General features: G+C 48.0%; 2 protein-coding genes across 2 annotated transcripts; one reads left to right on the top strand and one right to left on the bottom strand.

The window, feature by feature from the left end:
- The first annotated feature begins 714 nt into the window (after positions 1-714).
- On the top strand, positions 715-12,380 carry LOC133343818 (gastrokine-2-like). The gene is made up of 6 exons (XM_061553695.1): positions 715-853; positions 1,416-1,532; positions 6,065-6,202; positions 8,693-8,803; positions 9,470-9,608; positions 9,908-12,380. Exons 1-6 carry the CDS (start codon positions 815-817, stop codon positions 9,997-9,999), a joined length of 636 nt encoding a protein of 211 aa, XP_061409679.1. The 5' UTR covers positions 715-814; the 3' UTR covers positions 10,000-12,380.
- A 1,279-nt stretch (positions 12,381-13,659) lies between these two features.
- Positions 13,660-21,194, bottom strand: LOC133343796 (uncharacterized). Its single transcript, XM_061553634.1, has 6 exons — positions 21,105-21,194; positions 20,423-20,542; positions 18,965-19,102; positions 17,786-17,896; positions 16,897-17,035; positions 13,660-15,277 (listed from the first exon to the last, which is right to left on the bottom strand). The coding sequence occupies exons 1-6, from the start codon at positions 21,141-21,143 to the stop codon at positions 15,180-15,182; spliced, it is 645 nt and encodes a 214-aa protein (XP_061409618.1). The 5' UTR covers positions 21,144-21,194; the 3' UTR covers positions 13,660-15,179.
- Between the last annotated feature and the right edge of the window lie 1,559 nt (positions 21,195-22,753).

Here is a 22,753-nt window from a genome sequence, read left to right on the forward strand (position 1 = left end):
TCATGACAAGGACACCTAACGTTAATTAATTAATGACCCAATACAAGCCAAGGCCAGCACGAAGGCCTTGTCAGCACCAGCCCATTGCCTCCCGTCTAGTAGCCCATGTGGCATCTATTTGCTTTGTTATCCGATTAACGTGTTCAAGTAATCTAACCGATTATAATCGATATGAGGGAATATAAGAAATGGTATTTCAGGCACCGTTCTGGTTTGGTTCGATTCTGATTAACCATTCCATAAAACGGATTTAAACCGGTAAAATGTAGATTTTATATGGTGCAAATCGGCGAAACCAAACACCACCCAAGTAACTTTAAATGTAATTCCTTGATTTTGCCATTCATGAGTTGATTTTGCAATATGTTTACTGCAAAGCATCCTACTCTCTCTCTCGAGAGAGAGAGAGTGGGAGGCGTGTTTGAAGGGAGGCGTGTTTGAAAAGCTTACAATGCATATCCTCGTGTGTTGAGAAAAAATGAAACGAAACTACATAGAGACATCACGAACACGCATACAGCGCGTGTCTGTTTTGACAGATTCTCAAAGCACCGTAAATTTCAGGACCATTTGGTTTTGACTTTCGTGATTAAACACGAGATTCTATAGAAATAAATGTGCATTGTTTGTAAACGTCGCACCCACATCTATACACGTATTTGTCAGAAATGCAAGTCAGCCCAAAAAGGGGCTCCCTTTCCCCCGAGCCATGGCCTTGTGTATATAAGGAGACCTACCGAGATCTGGTCTCACCAGGAGCAGCACGCACAGAGAGAGGAGGTCACTGACAGTCACTGAGAGCCCCTTCAGCATCATGGAGAAAGATCGCATCCTGGGTAGCGACATCTCTTCGGTGAGAACGGCGAGCCAGACAACAACCACAGACATCTCGGATCCGCACAGCCTTTAATAATATACACTTTTTTGTTGTCGTTTTGTTTTCGCTCGTACGTTTCAGTTGTAGTGGCTGTGTGATGCGCTGTGTAAGTGTGTTTGTAATTATCACGTGTGCTATGTTGTTGGCAGTGGTGGTGATTATTGCTGTATCGGTGGGGTGGTGGTCATGTCCTTTGGGCGTCACGGTGGCGAGATATTAACTACCTCGCCTGATATACAGGAGGTCGTGGGTTCGATCTCGACCCTGACGCCTGCTGTATGTTTGTAGTTTGCATCTCACTCTCCCCGTGGTCGCGTGGATAGTTCTCCGGGTCCTCCGGGTTTTCCCTCCACGTTTAGAATGAACATCACACGTTTAGAGAATGTGGCGTCTATAAATGTCCACATGATGGTACGCCACTTTGTTGAGCTATCATTTGTGGCCAGGTCAGTCGCTTCTGAAAAAAAGCTGCATATTTCAGTGGGCTTTGCCTGGTAAAATCAGAAACAGTTTTCAATTTGCGTTGTGATTGTTTCAGTCGTCCAGGTTCAGCCGCAAGTTCATCATCATCTCCGCGACGCTGCTGCTGCTGATCGTGGTGGTGGTGACGGCCGTGCTCCTGGGAGTCTTCATTGGGGGCAAGAACGCAACAGAGGTGCGTGCGTGTGCGGTCGTGTAGTGGGTAGCGGGTAGCGTGCTGTGCTACGAACCTGGCGACCCGGGTTCGATTCCCGCTCACGGCCCAACACCACAGGGACGATTATCCGAAGCGGTCCCTAGGCCTCCCCGAGGTCGACTCAGCCTCAAATGAGTACCTGGTACAACGTGTAAGCATCCCCACGAGTGAGACAAAGGCAGCCGGGTGTGGTGTTGGCCACCCACCCACTCGTGTGCTCGCTAACAGCTCCTGTATACCAAGCAAGGTAGTTAACATCTAGCCACGGCGAGGCCGAGTCGACTGGTCGATGGCTGGTACCAGTGGTGTCAAGATCGGCTTCCGTGGGGAGGAGGTTCGTGAAAGATAGTCCTGGGCAGTTGGAGCAGTCGCCTTCAAGTAACAACGGAGGGCAGAGTAGCGACGCTCAAAACAACGAGCATAGCGCTAAAATCGAGCAAGTTGGCACAGTAGGGAGCACAGTTGGTGCATCTGCCAATCATCTCAGTCAACCCATGGCACTTTGGCATGCCCCGTAGCCAACAACCCTTCGACACTTCACGTGGCCTCAAAGTGCACCTAGCCAGGCACAATCACTGTTGTGAAGTCACTGCCACTTAGAGGCGAATGGCTGTTGTTGTTGGTCGCCCGAGAGTGTGTCGTGGTGCCGCACGGCTCTCTGGACCTTTTAGAGAAGGCAGCTGACGCCTCGTTCTGCGACACAAATGGTGACAATGGGTCCCGATGCTTTTAGCTCCTGGGCAGTTGGAGCAGTCGCCTCCAAGTAACAATGGAGGGCAGAATAGCGACGCTCACAACAACGAGCTTAGCGCTAAAATCGGGGCAATCTCGACGATGCAGTGATAAGCAACCCCTGAATTAGCCCTATATTTCGAGGCCAGTGTGTAACGATGCATTGGCGTGTGGATTGTATATATGTGTGTGAGTAATAGTGACGAGTTTCATTTTCGTATATTTTTGTATGACATCCGATTTTCAGTTTTTTATTTCAATTTCAGATTTCAATCAAATTTTTAGATGTTTTTCAAATAAAACAAGATTGTGCACTAAAAAGGTAATAACAAAAAAACTGACATGTAACAACTTACGTTTATTTATTACTTTCATGCAAAGTTCCATCGGTGGAACGATAACTCGCATGCAAATATTTTCACGTTTTTAATAACGTAAGCAAGTGACGTAACATCGTCGAAGCAACGTCACGTGACGGTGCCTTTTTTAAATTAAGGGGGGAAGGAGCGAGACGACGGGCGTGACGTTACCTCGTGTGACATTACATTTCGGATCATTCTGAAACGTCGAGAGGGGGTTGTTTGTTACTCCTTCTTTGCTGGAACTTAAAAAAAAATGTCGTTGCTAGGCTTGTTGAGGATTTATTTTTTGGAGGGGGTGGGGGGTTGGGAGGGGAACACATCCCTCGTAAAGGTTCACCGTTGTGTTTGTATTTGAGAATGTGGTAGATGATCATCGATTATCCGGCGGCATCGTAGGGGGTGGAGAGGGGCGGCAAATTTTCCAAAAATGCCAGACAATCGCTAATCATGATTTCAAATAGATTATTTTTGCAAATTCTTGTTTGCCATTGTTTTTAAGGTGTTGTGATATGTTTTACGATGTGAAATTTGAATAAATAAACATACAAATAGACAGAAAATAAATATCCTACTTTTAAAAAGTTACGTACCACTCAAATCTTGAAGACTCTGCATGGGCGATCTATATACGTGCAGAATTTTCATTGTTTAAGTTGTGTGTACCGGTAGTGTATAATGTACTGTATTTCATATTTAACACTAAAATCAAGCGAAGGTACTTTTGTCACGCACGTGGTGCCGATCGCACGGACTGGTTAACAGCCTTTGGAGCGATTTTGACGGTTTTGCCGGATCGGCCGTTGTCTCGGCCTCGCTGTGCGCTGCGTTGCACCGCTATCCAAGTAGTTAACCTCGCATCCAATAAACCCTCAGAGCCAGGGTGAACATCCGACTCCAAACGTAATGTATTGAATTGAACGAGGTAAAACTGATGGAAAAACACAGCACAAATACAGCATATGTTAATACTTGGTAATATCAATACAATGAATGAACACTACATCATCATAACATTGCCTTAGATAACCTGAACTCAACAATAGATCCTGGATCGACCGGGCACCTACATTAGTACTTAATAGCTATACAAGCTAATAAGCTACTGTGTTAAATAAGGGCACATCGTGTAATCATCACACTGCACCCCAAATGTACAGTACTACACATAACACTAAATTGTGGATGAGATATTTCGTCATCCTTGCTCTCAAGATCGCAATATAGTTACTTGGGTACAAGTTTGACTCGACTTATTAAATTACAAGTAACATTCACAATAAGGAAAGTTGCAGGCTTCGTTGTTAACTAGGCCTCGTATTCATTATAACAATTTAACATCATTATAAAGGCATTTACAGCATTATAACGGTCATTCTAACATTATAACAGCATTCCCAGTATTATAAGAACATAAACGAACTTACAGACAATGCTTCTTAAAGTCCCACAATGGACAGTTACAGCTGCCTTCACTAGGACGCGATGTGTGCCGCCATCTTGAACTCTGTGTAATGGCAGACCTCCAGTCTCGTGGCTGAAAGGCTGTCAAATCGGAACTTCCTGGTCACGTGACCAAACTCAGCATAAAACAGGAAATTCCTGTATGCGCACACCTCCACTCCTCCCACGGAGCACAACACCTGCCGTGAGGCAGAACAGCCCAGGACCGATGGGTAATGTTGGAAGCAGCAGCCGGATAGTTGCGTGCCGAATAATCATTGATGACCAACTGCATCATTCGCGATGGGGAGCCCCTCGGGGATTCTGCGGCCATGAGAATGAACATTATTAAACATTGAAAACCAGTGGGAAATAAAATATATGCTCAAGGGTAATGGACTTGAACGAGATTAATACTTTAAATCTTTTTAGCTCACAGGAGAAGATGGCACACTTGGAATGGGATAGACTTCGAATTGAGCCCATGGGAATGGCAGGGCATTATTGTGACGATGACGACGATTAACGCTTCCTTATACGCGTAACAGAAAATTATACGATAGGCCTGGCTCTCAGATGCGTGTGTAGTGAGTTCTTTATGGAGACGGAGACGTTGTCGTACAGGCAACACGGTTTATTGTTTAACTAACTCCCTTAACGTACACTATCTAGGGAGGTACAGCCTCCGGGCTAACGTGACCTCACACTTAGCAACCTAACTCTTTAGCCCTCCAGCTATCGGTGCCTAGGGGAGGCTGACTGACCCGACTCAGCCAAGGTACGGGTCCCGACCACTGGTCCCAGCCCAACCCGGCCCTGAGAAGGACGTCGGGCTCGAGGTCCCAGGGTTCTAGCTAGGAAGGCTACTCTGACCCGACCCGGCCAAGGTACGGGTCCGACCACTGGTCCAAGCTCGACCCGGCCCTTACAAGGGCAGCGGGCTCGAGGTTCCAGGGTCCTAGCCTAGCTGGTCTTCAGTCTTCATCTTCGTAGCACTACCCCGAGCTGTGCTTGGGGTGCCCCTTTTATACACCTCGAGGGGACCCTCCGCCCCTGGTATCGCCCCCTTTCTGGAACCTTCCAGAGGATCCTGGAAGGCCCCCCCCTAGCCCCCCACCTGGGGTAGGGGAGGGGAACCCAGCCTCACCTGGGTCCGACTCTCTCTCTATCCCCTTGTACAGGCTAGTACACCCTACAGACCTCTGGCTACAACTGCAGGTAAGTGGATACAGGCGGTGTGTTTATACGCGTTTGCGACGCTACACGCGTAACAGAAAATGATACGATAGGCCTGGCTCTGAGATGCGTGTTTAGGCTGCAACGCGTGTTGTTCGGCATTACGACCGACGTTTCGCTTCGTCGGCTTCTTCAAGAAGTGGATTCAGCCTCTCACTGCATGTGCAGCCACGTTGGATACGCGACCATACTTTACCGCGACGGTCAATGCGAGTTGGTGAAGGCGGAGAAGGGGGGCAGGGGGAGTATAGACAAGAGGAGGTTCTGCTTCTCCGCCCTCCACTGCCTTTCGCTGCCCACCACGTGGCCCTATGACGACCTGTTTGGGCATGCGGGTCACGTGTTTGAGCACTATCCAGGTTCAGCCCCGCTGAGCTTTCTAGATAGGAAGTGATCGGGCCTGCTCTATTATGGGTGATTTGATCAGAGATTGTTTTGAATGTAGCCTGATTCGTGTTGCGTTTGTGTGTGTGTGTGCACGCGTGTTTATAATTCGGTGACGATAATCTGGACCCGTGCTGGGCCCCCTCTAAGTTGACTCAGCCTGAAATGAGTACCTGGTGCGGTGTGTAAACATCACCACTTGGGAAACAAAAGCGGCCGGGCGTGGTGCTGTCCACCCACCCCCTCGTGTGCCGTGCCGGCCTTCATAGGTGCTCGCTTACAACACTTGCCCCAAAAGTCTCTCAAGGCTCATTGGGGGCAATCCTTGTTTTTGTCATTTGGTGCCAATGAGAGCAGCTCTATAAGGTGATCACGAAGGACAAAGATGGGAATCCCGAGGAGCAGACGGTGCAGGTGAACCCCCAAGAGAACATCGCCACCTTCTACATCCAGAACGGCAACGTCTCCTCCACCACGCTGCTCGACTACGGCAAGGCGAGTCCATCACGCAGCAGCTGCAGAAACAACATCAACAATTTTTTATCTATCGGTAAAGTCATGTAGGTAGAAAAAATAATAGATCACGACGTTTCAATCGCCACACAAGCAATCGTCTTCAGGTGGGAGAGAGAAACAGGCTGCTGAAATAAGTCCTTATATTTCTAGAGCCGAGAGGGAGGGGGGGGCGAGGAATTTGCCGTATCGGGCAAGAGGGTGGGGGCTAGAGATTGTGCCGAAGCGAGTGGGAAATCCAAAGATGGGAACCCTTGATGGGGGTGGGGGTTGTGATTGAAGCACCTCCACAACGACGCAGAGCTGAGGAGGTGGCCATTGTATTGTGAGATATTAGCATGTCAATGTAAACTAACCAACGCAACGGTGGCTGTGCTAGTGAGACGTCCAGCTCGTTGGACAACGAGGGAAACAAACGAGGGACAACACCACATCGAGGGAAGGAGAGAGAGACACAGAGAGAGACACACAGAGAGAGAGACACATATAGGGAGACACACACAAAGACAGAGAGAGAGACATACAGAGAGAGAGACACACACAGAGAGACATAGAGAGAGACATACCTAGAGAGAGACACACAAAGAGACACAACCACACCACTAGCCACCATACATGCATCTTTATGCACCACCATCTACATAAACTCCACAGCCATCTTCACCACATCGCAGACCGTACATGCCACGACCATCATCACCAAGAGCTCCACTACCACCAACCCACTTGAACCTTAGTATCCTCGCAATCATTAATTTTAAAGCCATAAGTATATTAAACAGGACCCTGCGGGGTGGGCTGGTAGGAATAATACTTAGTACCGGTACAGGGATATCGACCGGGTATAGAGGAGTTAAAGAAAAAATTACTGTATTCTAGTGTAACGTTAATTAAAAGTGTTTGTTTTGACAAGAAACGCTGTGAGATTTAAAGACTCGTAGTCTTTCATTTCCAACACCACCCTCAACACCACCCCTCCCACCAGCCCTCACCACCCCCCCACCACCCCCCACCCAACCCCACCACCACCCCACCACCCCCCACCACCACCTTCTGCACTAGGCCTCGCGAAGCCTACCGCACTAGGCCTCGCGAAGCCTGCTGCACTAGGCCTCGCGAAGCCTCCTGCAGTAGGCCTCGCGAAGCCTTCTGCACTAGGCCTCGCGAAGCCTTCTGCACTAGGCCTCGCGAAGCCTTCTCTACAGTAGGCCTCGCGAAGCCTTCTCTGCAGTAGGCCTCGCGAAGCCTGCCGCACCAGGCCTCGCGAAGCCTGCTGCACTAAGCCTCGCGAAGCCTTCTGCACTAGGCCTCGCGAAGCCTTCTCTGCACTAGGCCTCACGAAGCCTTCCCTGCAGTAGGCCTCGCGATGCCTTTTCTGCAGTAGGCCTCGCAAAGCCTGCCGCACTAGGCCTCGCGAAGCCTGCCGCACTAGGCCTCGCGCCATGCTTTTCGTGCACAAATAAGGCGATTAAATGTATCTCGTCTCTGTGTTAATAAATGTATCTTGTCTCTGTGTTAAAAAAACTTGCTGCGTTTCAGTAAAGTAAATTTGAAGCGAAGTTTATTATTACACTTGTTAAGCCAGGAAAGCCCCACTGAGTCAAAAGGTTTTTGTAGGGTCCTGCCAAGTGTTTGCAGTAGGGGGCGATGTTGCTACACCAAATCGGACGATACGAAGGGAGAGATTGAGGCCTAGTTCTAGGCTTTAGGCCTAGCTGTAGGCTTTAGGGTGCTGTGAGTAAATTTTTAATTTAAATGTTTTAATGATTTATGTAAAAGCTTTAAATTTAAATGTTTCTATTTAAAAACATGAGGGAATGTAACATTGTTAAACATAACTCCCTTTCACACACGCGGGGGTACGATACGAAGGGAGAGTTTCAGGCCTAGTTCTAGGCTTTAGGCCTAGCTGTAGGCTTTAGGGCGCTGTGAGTTTTTTTTATTTAATTTCAAAGTTTTAATTAAAAGCTATCTCAGGGAATTATAAGTGAATGTTACACATGTCATGCCAAGTGTTTGCAGTAGGGGGCGATGTTGCTACCAGGATAGCGTCACTGAGTCTAAAGGTTTTTGTAGGGTCATGCCAAGTGTTTGCAGTAGGGGGCGATGTTGATACACGGACGGACGGACGGACGGACAGACACATTAATCTATTGGTGGTCTGGTCCACTTCGTTCCTACCAGTACAATGCCAATATAGTCCTTAGTCATAACCACTTCTGTAGTAACAGCTGAAAATTACTATTGTGCTCCTAACACAATGCACTATCGCATCAATGTGCACTGATGCCTACTTTATTGAGGGAAATTTTGGCCCGTAAAATAAAGATTGATTGATTTATAGAAAAAATATTATGTTAATGATTTGATGGTCATGGTGATGTTGACAATATTGACGATGGGGACGATACTGATGATGACTGTGATGTTGGTGATGATGATGATGTCGACGGTGATGTTGACATTTTGTAGAACCTCGTGGTGATGAGAACGAACGACCCGGGCGAGTGCTACGTGCGGAAACTTGGCGCCGAAGATATCCCGTCGCTCTCTAAGCTGAGAGACAGCCTCAAGAACCTCAACGTGAGCCCAACAACACGAACAACTTGAACCAACATCACCACTGGCACCATTAGCACCACTGGTATTCATGATTGATGTTGTGATTAATAATGGTGGTGATGCTCCTAGAATTTATGATGATGATAATTATGTTCTATGGGAACCTCATTTGCCAGTAAAAATATGATAATTGGTTGTTTACCCTTCTATCTGGAAACAAAACTGACACCTTTTTACAAGGAGTCATGTTTGCATAGACCGCAATACCTGCAGTCATAATACAAACAAAAGACATAACTCTGATAATGTGCACTGTCCTTGAAGTTGATTGGTCCACACCCGAGACAGCTTTCCTTAGAGCCTAGTCTCATCTGGTCCAAACCATGTGAGACTAGGCTCTAAGGAAAGCTGTCTCAGGTGTGGACCAATCAACTTCAAGGACAGTGCACATTATCAGAGTTATGTCTTTTGTTTGTATTATGACTGCAGGTATTGCGGTCTATGCAAACATGACTCCTTGTAAAAAGGTGTCAGTTTTGTTGCCAGATAGAAGGGTAAACAACCAATTATGATAATTATGTTATTACGACTGCTGATAATGATGATAATGATATATCAAATAGTGCAGGAGAGAGATGACAGCGTTGAATGATGATGACGACGATGTTGATGATGGTCGTGTCACAGGGTCAGACGGTTCAGGAGAAGGACAACCCGGAGGCCTCCTCCTTCGTTCCGGGTCCAGAAATCTTCGACCGATCCCTGTTCGGCCGCAGCTCCGGCCTCCTCTGCCAGGACGTCAGAACATTCTGGCTCGTCAAGGGCAGTGAGTATGGCTCTGAGTACACAACTCAACACTGAGTACAGTTCTTGAGCACAGAACCCAAATACTGAGGAGAAGACGATAGAGTGTAGAACTCACGGCGCCAAGTAGAATGCGGGTGGGGAACTTTTTCCCCTACCGAGGGCCAAAGATCACTTGCAAATAAACTTGTGGTGCTGCCGCACGTTAACGCACATCGTGGTCACCGTCCGTCACTGCGAGAGGCCCTTGCCTACTCGTTGAAGGTACCCAGCGTCGACCATGGCTCCTCTCAACCCGCTCCTCTCCCGTTCTCTTCGCAGACCCGACCACACGTGGGTGGTGGAGCAAAATCAGGGACACCGCTATCAAGGTGGTCAGCATCATCAACTGCATCAGCATCATATTTGGTTAACGATGGACTCGGAGAGAAGGTGCTCTAACCAGGCCTGGCAATGCCCCAACCACTCAGATGCCAATGTTCTAATAATCCTACCAACCATAAGCCAATATCCAGTGACCCTACCAACCAGAGACCAATTTCCAATGACCTGACCACTCGGAAATAATTTTCCAATCACCCGACCACCCCAGAAACAAATGACCAATGACTCATCCATCCTGTGTAAATGGAAGGTTGACTCCAGATTGAGGAGGCTAAAAACTGCATGTTGGGATGGAAATTTTAAGTCTCAGGTGATGAGGCATGCAGGTGGATTCACTTAATGGCTGAAAAGGAATGGGTAGCAGTGGCTTCATCATCAGTGCTAAAAATCCATGGAATAACACATAGGTCCATAGACCCACAGAGAGACCCATTTACTTACAAAAACCCATATACTTACACAGAGATCCATAGACCCACAGAGAGACCCAATGAGAACCCTGAATGCACTGCGAATGGCTTCATCGTTAGCGCTGTCTCTACCACATGGGTGCACGCATTATCATCGTCACCATTGCACTTTTCCTTCACACTCCAGTCATCAATCCATCTATCTGCACATGTTACGTGATACGTGAAATCCGAGGTTGAAATATATTGCATCCTCGAACCATATCAGTGGTGTAGTAACTTACATTATTAGTGGCGTAGTAACTTACATTATCAGTGGTGTAGTAACTACATTATCAGTGGCGTAGTAACTACATTATCAGTGGCGTAGTAACTACATTTTCAATGGCGTAGTAACTACATTATCAGTGGCGTAGTAACAACATTATCAGTGGCGTAGTAACGACATTATCAGTGGCGTAGTAACTACACTATCAGTGGCGTAGTAACTACATTATCAGTGGCGTAGTAACTACATTATCAGTGGCGTAGTAACGACATTATCAGTGGCGTAGTAACTACATTATCAGTGGCGTAGTAACTATATTATCAGTGGCGTAGTAACTACATTATCAGTGGCGTAGTAACTACATTATCAGTGGCGTAGTAACTACATTATCAGTGGCGTAGTAACTACATTATCAGTGGCGTAGTAACTACATTATCAGTGGCGTAGTAACGACATTATCAGTGGCGTAGTAACTACATTATCAGTGGCGTAGTAACGACATTATCAGTGGCGTAGTAACTACATTATCAGTGGCGTAGTAACTACATTATCAGTGGCGTAGTAACGACATTATCAGTGGCGTAGTAACTACATTATCAGTGGCGTAGTAACTACATTATCAGTGGCGTAGTAACGACATCATCCACTCAGGGGGATGCAACAATTGGTCAGGTGGGGACCTCCAATATTGGACGTGTCTCACATGGCTGTTCTATTTGGCGGCTCCTCTTGCCCTGACCACATCGTCGTTACGCTCGCGGTTTCGAACATTTAACGCTGTAGAGGGGCGCTCTGTCTTCGCAAGAAATGCAGCCATTACAGCTCCGTGTTACGTTACTGCTCTAATAACATTCAAATCAAACGTGGGACGTAATATAAAATCACTTTTCATTAAAAAAAAAGAATACATTTAAACCGCGTTTTTGTTCCTTTACACTGTTGTTGAAAACATATCTCACGGCGGTTGTCAAGGGAGGCCCCAACTCGTAGCTTTGGCCTAGCACATCTTGTTCCTGATCCTGCCGATTCCTCTGCCCACCCCGTCCACCACTGCGGTGGTCTCGCCATGTGCCCGCATCACGAGCTCGAGCGAGCGTGAGGATAAGATAAACTTTTAAAACTGACGCTTCTCGAACCGCAACAGCATTTTCTGAAACTGCACCAGCACTGCCCCAGCCAAATCAGGACGAACTGTGTTGTAAATATTTGGGGTATTGTAAATGTTGTGGGTTTACTCTGAAACACACCGGTGTGTTGAACTAGTAACGCATTGGCGTGCTTTGTTTACGTGGCAAACCTTACCTATTGACTGTGTCGGGTGGTGGCGGGTTTAATGACACATTTATATTTACGCGATCTAAACAAACAAAAAAACTCTTATTGACAGGACGATTGATTGGTAGCTCTTACTCAACGCGATGCTAAGGAATGAAACTGTCTGATTTTTGGGCCAATGGATTATAAGGACATTGAGCAATAGTATGCCAGGCTAGCTAATGAACGGGATCGTTTTCCGTGTATTTCCAATGCTTATGTTTGTTTTTACATATACAGAGGGCGTTTTTTTTATCCTCACAGACTTTCTATATTGTTTTCCAAATATTATAGGGTGGTTTGTTTTTCCATTGCAGGAATGCATTGTCTGAAAACACAAGTGCACGTTATATATGTACTCAATTTAATGACTCCGTATTTTAATAAAGATATTCCATAGAGTGATTGCAACTTTCAATTATTTTGTTTCTTAATGGTCTGTCCTGATGTTTTAATCACTGAACCGATGTTTTTATGAGTAATCAGCAACGTGTGCATTAAACTGCGAATGTGAAAGCTCACTTTTGGACCGCATCATCATTACTTTTGCCATTGTTGATGCACGCCAAACACACATCTATTTTGTCTTCAGGGTATTTGAGGAATACGGTATGTTTTCCTATAACGCGTGTGTTCATTGGATATAACGCGATGAATGTATTAGGGAACAAATTTTTTATTATAACGCGGATGCGAATTGGATATAACGCGATTGAGTGAACAGAAACTGCATCGCGCGAGTAGGAATAAGCGCTTGTACGGCTGCCTCGGCGTAGCATCACACGGGGCATTGGGATGCTGCTGGATGCTTCGAGACGCGACCCACACGCCTCAGTCTTTGTTGGGCCTGCGTACACGTGTCACGTGATATCGCGCACTGTGCTTTACCCCCATCTATATATATAAAAGGGAAATTTGTGAATGTGTGTCTTTTCTAAATGTTTAGTATACTTCCCAACATGCAACAAATTTGAAATTTGGCATGTGGGTAGCTTCCATGCTGTACACAATGCAAAACGTATAGAAATAGACTTTTGCATTGGGGGGGGGGGGGGGGCGCAATAATGGATATATTTTGCACGGCGAGTGAGCGGTGACGTCACTTCTGTGATGTCACCCGCATGCGGCAGCGTCACGCAGTGTGCCTGCTGACGTCACGCACCCCCCCCCCCCCCCTCTGCGTAAGCTGTCTATTAATCCAAGACAAAAATCCAAGTGTCGGGCAAAGCCGGGTAGTAAAGCTAGTGTATTATATATTATTTATCATAACGAGATTTTTCCATATCGCGCAGTTCTTCAGGGAAGTAACTACAACCGCGTTGTTGTAGAACAGACTGCAACTCAAATATGCAGGCAGGTTCTTAAAAATGAAAGGCTCGTCTGAGTGGCTGCTGCCCGACTTTTCAGGCAGTCCGCACGAAATCTTCAGGTCGTCTCGAAGAACGCCCAGAGAGGGGTGGGGTGGCGAACACCACGCCCTGCCGCCTTTGTCTCCCCAACGGCGATGTTTACACACCGCACGCCAGGTACTCATTTGAGGCTGATTCGGCCTAGGGGATGCCCTGGACCGGTTCAGATTATAATCGTCACTGGGTGTTGGCCGTGAGCGGGGTTCGTAGCGCAGCACCGCGCTAACCGCTGCACCACCGCTCCCCATCCGGCGAGCAGTAACGAGTCACTTCCACGCGCACGTGCGGTTTGGTGAAGTAACATTTTATTTTTTGAACCGACACTCGGGCATGCGACGAACAAAGATAATAGCGAAGCGTATTTAAAAAATAAATCAAAAGTGTATTCGTACAATGTGAAGGACGCCTGCTGTTTCTCTGTAGCGGCCATTGCTGGCGCCCCTTGCTGTGGTTTACACGTTTGTGGCAAATCGCCTGGTGAGGCTGAATGTTGTTGTTGTAATCACGAGCGAAACGTCGCAACACTCAAATTGTAAAGGGTGCGGGGTTTACTCTCCGACAAACAACCGGTGTGCTGAAGCCCTCAACTAATTGGCGCGTTTTTGTTTCCGTGACAAACCTCACTAATTGGCTGTGTCGGGTGGTGGTGAGTGAACGACACACGTTTACATTTACGCGATTTAACCCCGAACGAAAATCCTTGATTATCGTTGTTGCTGTTGTTTACTGGGGTGTTGTGATCGCCGACCTAAAGGTAATTCGCTCCGTGCTGAATGCGTTTGGTTTGTCAAGAAGCGGAGGATGTCGTTTGCGCTGTGTTGTTGTTTATTTACCCGTACAATAGATTTAACAAACCCCCTTCATGCTCAATCACCGCGTGCGTCTTCTGCGATCTGATGAAATTGGGGAGCATTCCCCGTGATTCGGCCGGTGTAGGCTTACCTGTAATGAATTGCGTGAATACTTGTGCACTTTGTAACATATAGGAACCTAACAAACCATTTTTCACAGCTACTGGTAGCCAGGTGCGTTTCTTTACGATGATGATAAGAGAAGGCAGTGGTGATCAGTGGTGATCAGGAATTTGACCCCAGGCCCAATTTAGATTTGGGCTAACTTCTGGACCGGTAAGTTGCATGTAACTCAAATTGATATTACTTGATTGTCAATCGACGGACAGGGAGTCGCTAATGTTAATTGGCTGTCGATTGAGTTGTTGGTGGTTAATGAATATATGCACAATGAAGACTTTGATATTAAATTTGGTTTAAATATATATATAATATTTGGGTCTAAAACATTAACACTGACGCTCAATCCCATCAACAGAGGGATTCGGCTGCGGTGTTGTTGTGACGTAGGAGGGTGTCCCTCCGATCGCTATTGCAGATACGCCATTGCCCTTCTGAAGAAGACTTTTTGCCGTTTCACACCCCCCCACCCCCTCGAAAGGATTCAAGAGGGGATACAGCAGACCGGCTACATGTACTGTAGTTGTAACTAGAATAGAACCATCCGAAAGGGAACATTTTCAGTTTTGGGCAGGCGAAAATTGGTTTGTGGCGGTGGGAAGATTGAATGTTTAACGTTATATATGTTTTTACTTGAGGCCTCCTGACAGTTTCCAACCGGTGGGTTTCGGAAGGGTGATTTTTGGAAGAGTGTGACGTGACAACAGAGAGCAGAAACGCACAAACCCCGCGTGTAGTTTACGATTATAAATCACCATAACCCGATTACTCGTTCCACCCATATTGATTAACCTAACACAGGGCCTTACCAACAAGGGCCTCTCAAAAATGCTATCGTTACCATGAAATGCACACCGAGATATAAACACACCGACGAAAGATACAAATTCTTTTTAAGAACCTCCAGATCAGGCATAGTCGCCGGGTGTTGGGGTCTGTCACAGAAGAGAAAGAAGAAACACAGATGTGAGTTTACAGTTCGTAATTTGCTCATTCAGGATTCCATTTCCAGCCAGGATCAATAAACACAGCCGCGTCATCCTCGGAATCATCACCACGCCATCTCTCAGTGTAATCCACCTCGCACATGCGCACGAGCTGATTTAATCAACTAAACTTTACGCTTCTTTTTTTACCAGGTAACACCAACTGAGCTGTGTCGCTCTTTTTCACAAGCGACCTGGCCACAAATGATACAGCTCAACGAAGTGGCTTAACACGTGGAAATGTACAGCAGCCAAATACTCTAAACACGTGATGTTAATTCTAAATGTGGAGGAGAAAACCCGGAGGACCCGGAGAAAAATCCACTAGACCACGCAGAGAGGGAGAGAGACACGCAAACTTCAAATATACAGCAGTAGGCGTCAGGGTCGGGGTCGAACCCACGACCTCCTGTACACCAGGCGAGGTAGTTAACATCTCGGCAGTGGACGCCATTTTGGGCGTGTTCCCTCCTTTGGCTGCCGTTAGTCTCGACCATGATCCATCATCCCGTCATCGTCATCATCTTCGTTGTCGCAATCGGCATGCAATGGCGTGACAGAATTAACAATCCATTGCTGTGCTGGTATCTCCTAGCTACCTCAGGCAGCTGCTACAGAGAGAAATCGTCATCGCATGACAATAAAATTGTAGCGTCATTGTCAGGCATTGTATATCGCATTGTTATGCACACATACCTGTAGTAGCAGACACGTGTCCATAGGGGGTGGTAACCCGGGATGGGCAGAATGAGCCGGGCCGTTGGGACACTAGACTCTCCCAGCCCCAAGAGAGGGGTGGGGGGGGGGGGGTATTCCCGAGCCCCTAGAGAGTTCCAGAAGGAGGGCGTGGCCAGGGGCGGAGAGACCCGGCCACGGGTATAAAGCCGGACCTCTGGATGAGTCTGGCAGTCTTCGTCAAGCTGAAGAAAGAAGACCAGCTAGGCTAGGACCCTGAGAACGCCCGGGACCCGACGTCCTTCTAAGGGCCAGGACCGAGTGGGTCAGTGGTCGGGACCCGTGAACCTTGGCTGGGTCGGGTCAGATAGCCTCCCCTTAGGTCCCCATTAGCGGGAGGGTTGAGAGTACTAGCCCCAGAGATAGGACACGCTAGCCGGAGGCTATACCTCCCCAGGTATCGGGAAGAGGGGCCGCTACCCCTCTGTGTTAGGGACCCGTGTATCACTCAGTTGTATTCAATAAACGTGTTGCCTCAAGTACTCCGTCTCCGGTCTCCTGGAACCCACTACAAAACCATGGAGATTGGGTGGCCAAGTCGAGAACGTCAACACACTGAGAAGAACCCGGTCTAATCACAGGCCTGGATTCGAACCCAGGATCTCAGCGATCAATGCCAGCCCAGAGCTTTGACCTCTGAGCTACCCGGACACCTCACCTGAGCATGAATGTAAAGTAAATTGTCTAATAACTAAGTATCCGCCTCGTGTTAAAAAGCCCGAACGCGCAGGCTAGACATGCATTGTTCTCTAGTCAGCGCCGAGTTCTCATTGCCAAGGTCCGTACTCAGCTCTGTCGTCTGTGTTGGGTTGTGCACGCAGAGATGTACTCACCACCCTGGACGAGCCAGAACGATCTCACGTCCTGGCAGAGGAGGCTGGCGCTGCGGCTGAACAGGGATCGGTCGAAGATCTCGGGACCAGGGATGAACGATGTGGAGCTTGAGTTGTCGCTCTCCTGCGCCGGCTTACCCTGTGAAGTAATAATCAACCCCACCACCATCATCATGGTGCAAGTGGTGGTTGTGGTGGAGCTGGTATAAGTGGTGATTGCGGTAATGTTTTTGTGATAGAGGTTCTGGTATTAGTTGTGGTTAGTGTAGTGGTTAGAGCACTGCACTACGAACCCGACGACCCGAGTTCGATTCCTGCTCACGGCCACCATCGGTGATGATTATCTGAACCGATCCTGGGCCTCCCCTACGTGGACTCAGCCTTAAATTAGGACCTGGTGTGATATGTAAACATCAGCAATGGGGAGACAAAGGCGGCCAGGCGTAGTGTAGGCCACACCACTCCTAGTGCGCCATTATAGTCTTGCTATTTACTATTTTACAATAACCATTTTATTTACTTTACTGGATAAGGCCCACAGAGCTATGTAGCTCTTTTTCAGAAGCGACCTGGGTGCAAATGATAGCTAGTTCAAATAAGTGGCATATTTCGTGGAAATTGAGAATAGACAAATACTCTTAAGTGCGTGTTTATAAACGTGGATCCGGAGAAAAATCCACGCCGCCACGGGGAGATAAACGCAAACTCCAAATACACAGCAGGCGTCAGGGTCGGGATCGAACCCACGACCTCCTCCATACCAGGCTTGCCAACAGTCCTTGCCCCAACAATCTGTTAAAGGTTATACAGGCGATCTTTTGTCTTTGTTTCAAGGTGAGGTAGTGGTGCTCTTGGTAGTGGCGCTACTCTGAGTGGTTGTTGGTCTCACGTTGAGGTTCTTGAGGCTGTTGCTGAGATCTGACAGCGACGTGAAGTTTCCGCCCTCCATTTTCCGAACGTAGCAGCTGTCAAGGTTGTTTGTTCTCAGCACCATCAGCATCTGCCGAACATCATCACAATCGTAATCATCATCATCGTCATCGCTGCTATAGAATTAATGACCTTAAGAAATTTGAGTCATTCATCATCGTTAATAAACTAATATCACGTACATGAATCATTGATGATCACATAGCACTAATATTCTTGCTAAAGAATGAGTCTTCGTGGTGATCGAAGGTAGTGGTGATGATTAAAAACTAAGGTGGTTGTGTTTGAGAACTTGATGATGATGGTGGTCGAGGTACTGGAGGAGGTGATGTATGAGATGGTGTAGGAGCATTTTAGGTGTTGAAGGAGGTTTTAAAGAGGTGATGATGCTGGATTCGTTTTAGATGGTGTCGACCAGGGGTCGGTGGCGAGTGGAGGTATAGGAGGATACATCGGAGGTGATGGAAACGTTGTGCAGGTGATGTTACTGTGGTGTGGGGTCGTTGCGGGTGGTGATGGTGGTAATCGTGGTGATTGTGGCTCGAGGTGAGATTTTCGAAGTGCATTGAAGGTGTAGGACATGTGTAGTGGTATAGGGGGCGGTAGTGTAGTGGATCGTACACTGCCCTTTGAACCCGGCTCCCCAAGTTCGATTCCCGCACACGGCCAACACCGGTAACGATTGTCTGAATCGGTGCTGGACCTGCCCTAGGTCGACTCAGTCTCAAATGAGTACCTGGTACAGTGTGTAGTAAACATCACCACTGGGGAGACAAAGGCGGCCGGGAGTGGTGTTGGCCACCCACCCCCTCGTGTGCCTTCATAAGTGTTTGCTAACAACACTTGTCCTCAACAGAATTGTTAGGCTATACGGGGGAGGGGGGGGGTCTTTATTGTAAATGGTGGTTGCCTTGATGGAGATGATACTGGAGATGTTACTGGAGATGTTACTAAACGTGATGTTGGAGGTGGGTGTTGGTGAAAATGGTGCTGGAGTTGGTGGAGTTTGTGGAGGTGTTGAACGAGGGTTGTGTCGGAGGTGTTGGTGGAGATGATGTTGAAGGTAGTTGTGGTGTTGGTTGCTGGAGGTGAATGAGATGGTGATGATGATGCTGCTGTTACTGCGTGGTGGACTAACCGTGTTGAAGTCGAGGAGCACGGTGGAGGAGAGGTTGGCACTCTGGACGTAGAAGGTGGCGATGTTCTCCTTGGGATTCACCTGCACCGTCTGTTGCTCAACTTTGCCGTCATCATTCTTCATGGACAACTGGTAGAGCTGCACACACACACACGTGCTCATGTAAGAATGAATATATACACACACACACAAAATACAAATATACAACAGCCGGTACATTGAGTGTGAACACACAAATCGACATCACTCGGAGACAGGTCAGTGGCACACGTCCATCTAAATCAGTGTTCTTCAATAATTTTCAGAGGTGGGGGGGGGGGGGGCACTTTCGCCGATAAGACATCATCAGTGTGAGGGCTGCCACACATTTGAAACAATTGTTGGGTTTTTGACAGCACGATTTTGATGGTGATGGGGTGGTGTTTTCACTCTTAGTATATTGTCGCGGGCCACACTAAAGGCCATCAGGGGCCGCGAGTGGCTCTCGGGCCTTGCAAGGAAGAACGCCGATCTACACCAACTGCCATGGCTGCCGGCATTCTCCAGTATCCTCCTATCGAACATCTTGCGAGATGCTGCCGTACTTTTGACGGTACAATGACATCATGGCTGAGCCAGACTTACCGCTACATCAACATGTGAAATTGCCACCTCCCAGTAGCCTCGAGTCTAGGAGTCTAGGAAACGTTTCTGAAGCCACGCGTCAATTCTTGTTTTTATATCAACCATCTTTAGCTGGCGGTGAAGTTTTCGATCAGCCCGTGAAATCTCTAACATAATTTAAATGAAGATCCAATATTTGAATGAAAGTGAGATCTCTACTCCCAACTCGGAGCTGGTTGTAAGCATGCACGCGATACACATACAGAAATTCTAAAACTCCGTCGATAAAGACAGAAATCCCCCGTATAGTCCTGTAACAGACTGTTGGGGCAAGTGCTGTTAGTGAGCACCTATGAAGGCCAACAACACGCATCGAACAAAGACGGTCACTGCATCGCACATTTTCATATTCGCTTCTGTGGCCGACTGGAATGCTCTTCCTTCCGATATTAGGAAATTCCTTTTAAATCGTCAACATTGAATACTCATTACTTTAGAACTGCTTTTTGTGTTTAGTTTGTTGTCCTCCCCCCGCACCTCCAATTAGCACGGCTGGCTACGTACATATACGCACAAAAAAAGACAAATCCCACATAAAGCCTGTTGGGGCAAGTGATGTTAGCGAGCACCTATGAAGGCCGGCATGTCACACAAGTGGGTGGGTGGCCAACACCACACCTGGCCGCCTTTGTCTCACGTCGTACCAGGTACTCATTTGAGGCTGGGTTGACCTCGGGGACGCCTAGAGACCACTTCGGATAATCATCACTGTGGTGTTGGGCCATGAGCGGGAATCGAACCCGCCTGGTTCGTAGCGCAGCACGCTACCCGCTACACGACCGCACACGCACGCACCTCCGTTGCGTTCTTTCCCCCAATGAAGACTCCCAGGAGCACGGCCACCACCACCACCACTACGATCAGCAGCAGCAGCGTCGCGGAGATGATGATGAACTTGCGGCTGAACCTGGACGACTGAAACAATCACAACGCAAAATGAAAACTACTTTTGATTTTACCAGGCAAAGCCCACTCAAATATGCAGCTTTCTTTCAGAAGCGACCGACCTGGCCACAAATGACAGCTCAACGAAGTGGCGTATCATCATGTGGACATTTCTAGCAGCCAAACACTCTAAACGCGTGATGTTCATTCTAAACGTGGAGGGGAAAACCGGAGGACCCGGAGAACTATCCACGCGACCAAGGGGAGAGTGAGATGCAAACTACAAACATACAGCAGGCGTCAAGGTCGAGATCGAACCCACGACCTCCTGTATATCAGGCGAGGTAGTTAACATCTCGCCACCGTGACGCCCAAAGGACATGACCACCACCCCATCGATACAGCAATAATCACCACCACTGACAATAACACAGCACACGTGATAATTACCAACACACTGACACAGCGCATCACACAGCCACTACAACTGAAACGTACAAGCGAAAACGAGACGACAACAAAAAAGTGCATATTATTAAAGGCTGTGGAGATCCGAGATGTCTGGGTTTGTCGTCTGGCTCGCGGGTCTCACCGAAGAGGTGTCGGTACACAGGATGTGATCTTTGTCCATGATGCTGAAGGGGCTCTCAGTGGCTGTCAGTGACCTCTCTCTGTGCGTGCTGCTCCTGGTGAGACCAGATCTCGGTAGGTCTCCTTATATACACAAGGACATGGCTCGGGGGATAGGGAGCCCTTTTTTGGGCTGACTTGCATTTCTCACAAATACGTTTAAATTCGGGTGCGACCTTCCAAAAAATGCACATTTGTTTCGAAATTATTTCGTGTTTAATCTCGAATGTCAAACCAAATGATCCTGACATTTTCGGTGCTTTGAAAATCTATCAAAACACACACACGATACGTGGGTGTTCATGATCTCTGTATGTAGTTTCGTCAAAACATTTTTGCGACACACGGAGATATGCGTTCTCAGCTTTTCAAACACGTCTCTCTCTCCAGAGATAGAGATGTGTTGCAGTAAACATATTGCAACATCAACTCATGAATGGCAAAAACAAAGAATTATATTTCAACCATAATATAGGTTTTTGGGTTAGATCGCGTAAATATATAAATGTGTTGTTAAAACCCTGCCACCACCCGATACAGCCAACTAGCAAGGGTTGTCACGTAACAGAACGTGCCAATTCATCACTAGTGCAGCACACCGGTGTGTTGGAGAGCCAAGCTGAGTATGAAACGTCGCACTCAAATTACAACTAGCTTCATCAGGCACGGAACCCCGACGGGACATAGGGTATGCCATTTAGGGGGCAGAATGTGAAAAATCAACTCGGAAATAATAGTCGCGGATGCACCAGTATTGACGAGCATGCTGATTTCAACCTCCTCTATCATTCCGATAACAGCGAATGAACCTTGCGGTCACATGAACCACTCTATGAGCCAACTCCAACCACTGACCCGGTCAGAGTGGCCAGTCAGCCCGAGCAAAATCCGAATCCTCACGCCCTGACACACGACGGGAATGAAAACCAACCGAATGCGATGAGTCAGGTGGATGATTTAGGGGACGAGTGTGTGATGTGTCGCGACTCACCTTCGGGTATAGTGGAGTGGAGGACGGTCGGGCGGATGACGGCGGTGGTCCGGGGAGTCGTCGTCGCGGCACACGGCAGCCCGACGAGACGTGTCCCAGCAGGCCGCAGTTGTAGCACACAACGAGCCCGCTCCCAGGACGAGGAGAGGTCTTCGCCGTCAAAGTTGTTCATCCCGTCGCACCATGCCGTCACCTCGCCAGCCTCCGCCTTGGGTCGAAGCACAGGCTTGGACGAGCTCCACATCTTTGGATGTATCACGCGCCTCATGAGGCGCGGTACACGCTGCCAACCCCTTATGTGCGCCTGGATGCATCTTGCAACCTTGAGAGAAGAAAAATCCTCGTCGACGGCCGGCAGGACGATGTTGAGGTCCTTTGCCAACGTCAACAATCTCTTGAGGACCAGCGAGTCGACTCCGTCGTGGTCCATCTTTGGGAAGGCAGCCTTTGCTAGCGCCAATAGTGCACTATGGAAGGTGAGGGGAGTCTCGACCTCTCCTCTCCTCCACGCAGCGAACTTATGGCGAAGGTTTCATGGCGGTTCGTAGATTGCCGCCATTTGAGCAAAGGCTTGTTGTAGTGTGGCCCTCTCCGACGGCGGGATGGTGAGAAACGCCGCT

Source organism: Lethenteron reissneri, chromosome 2 (assembly GCF_015708825.2).
Source record: "Lethenteron reissneri isolate LAM-NWPU_2019-01 chromosome 2, ASM1570882v1, whole genome shotgun sequence".
Classification (NCBI taxonomy): domain Eukaryota; kingdom Metazoa; phylum Chordata; class Hyperoartia; order Petromyzontiformes; family Petromyzontidae; genus Lethenteron; species Lethenteron reissneri.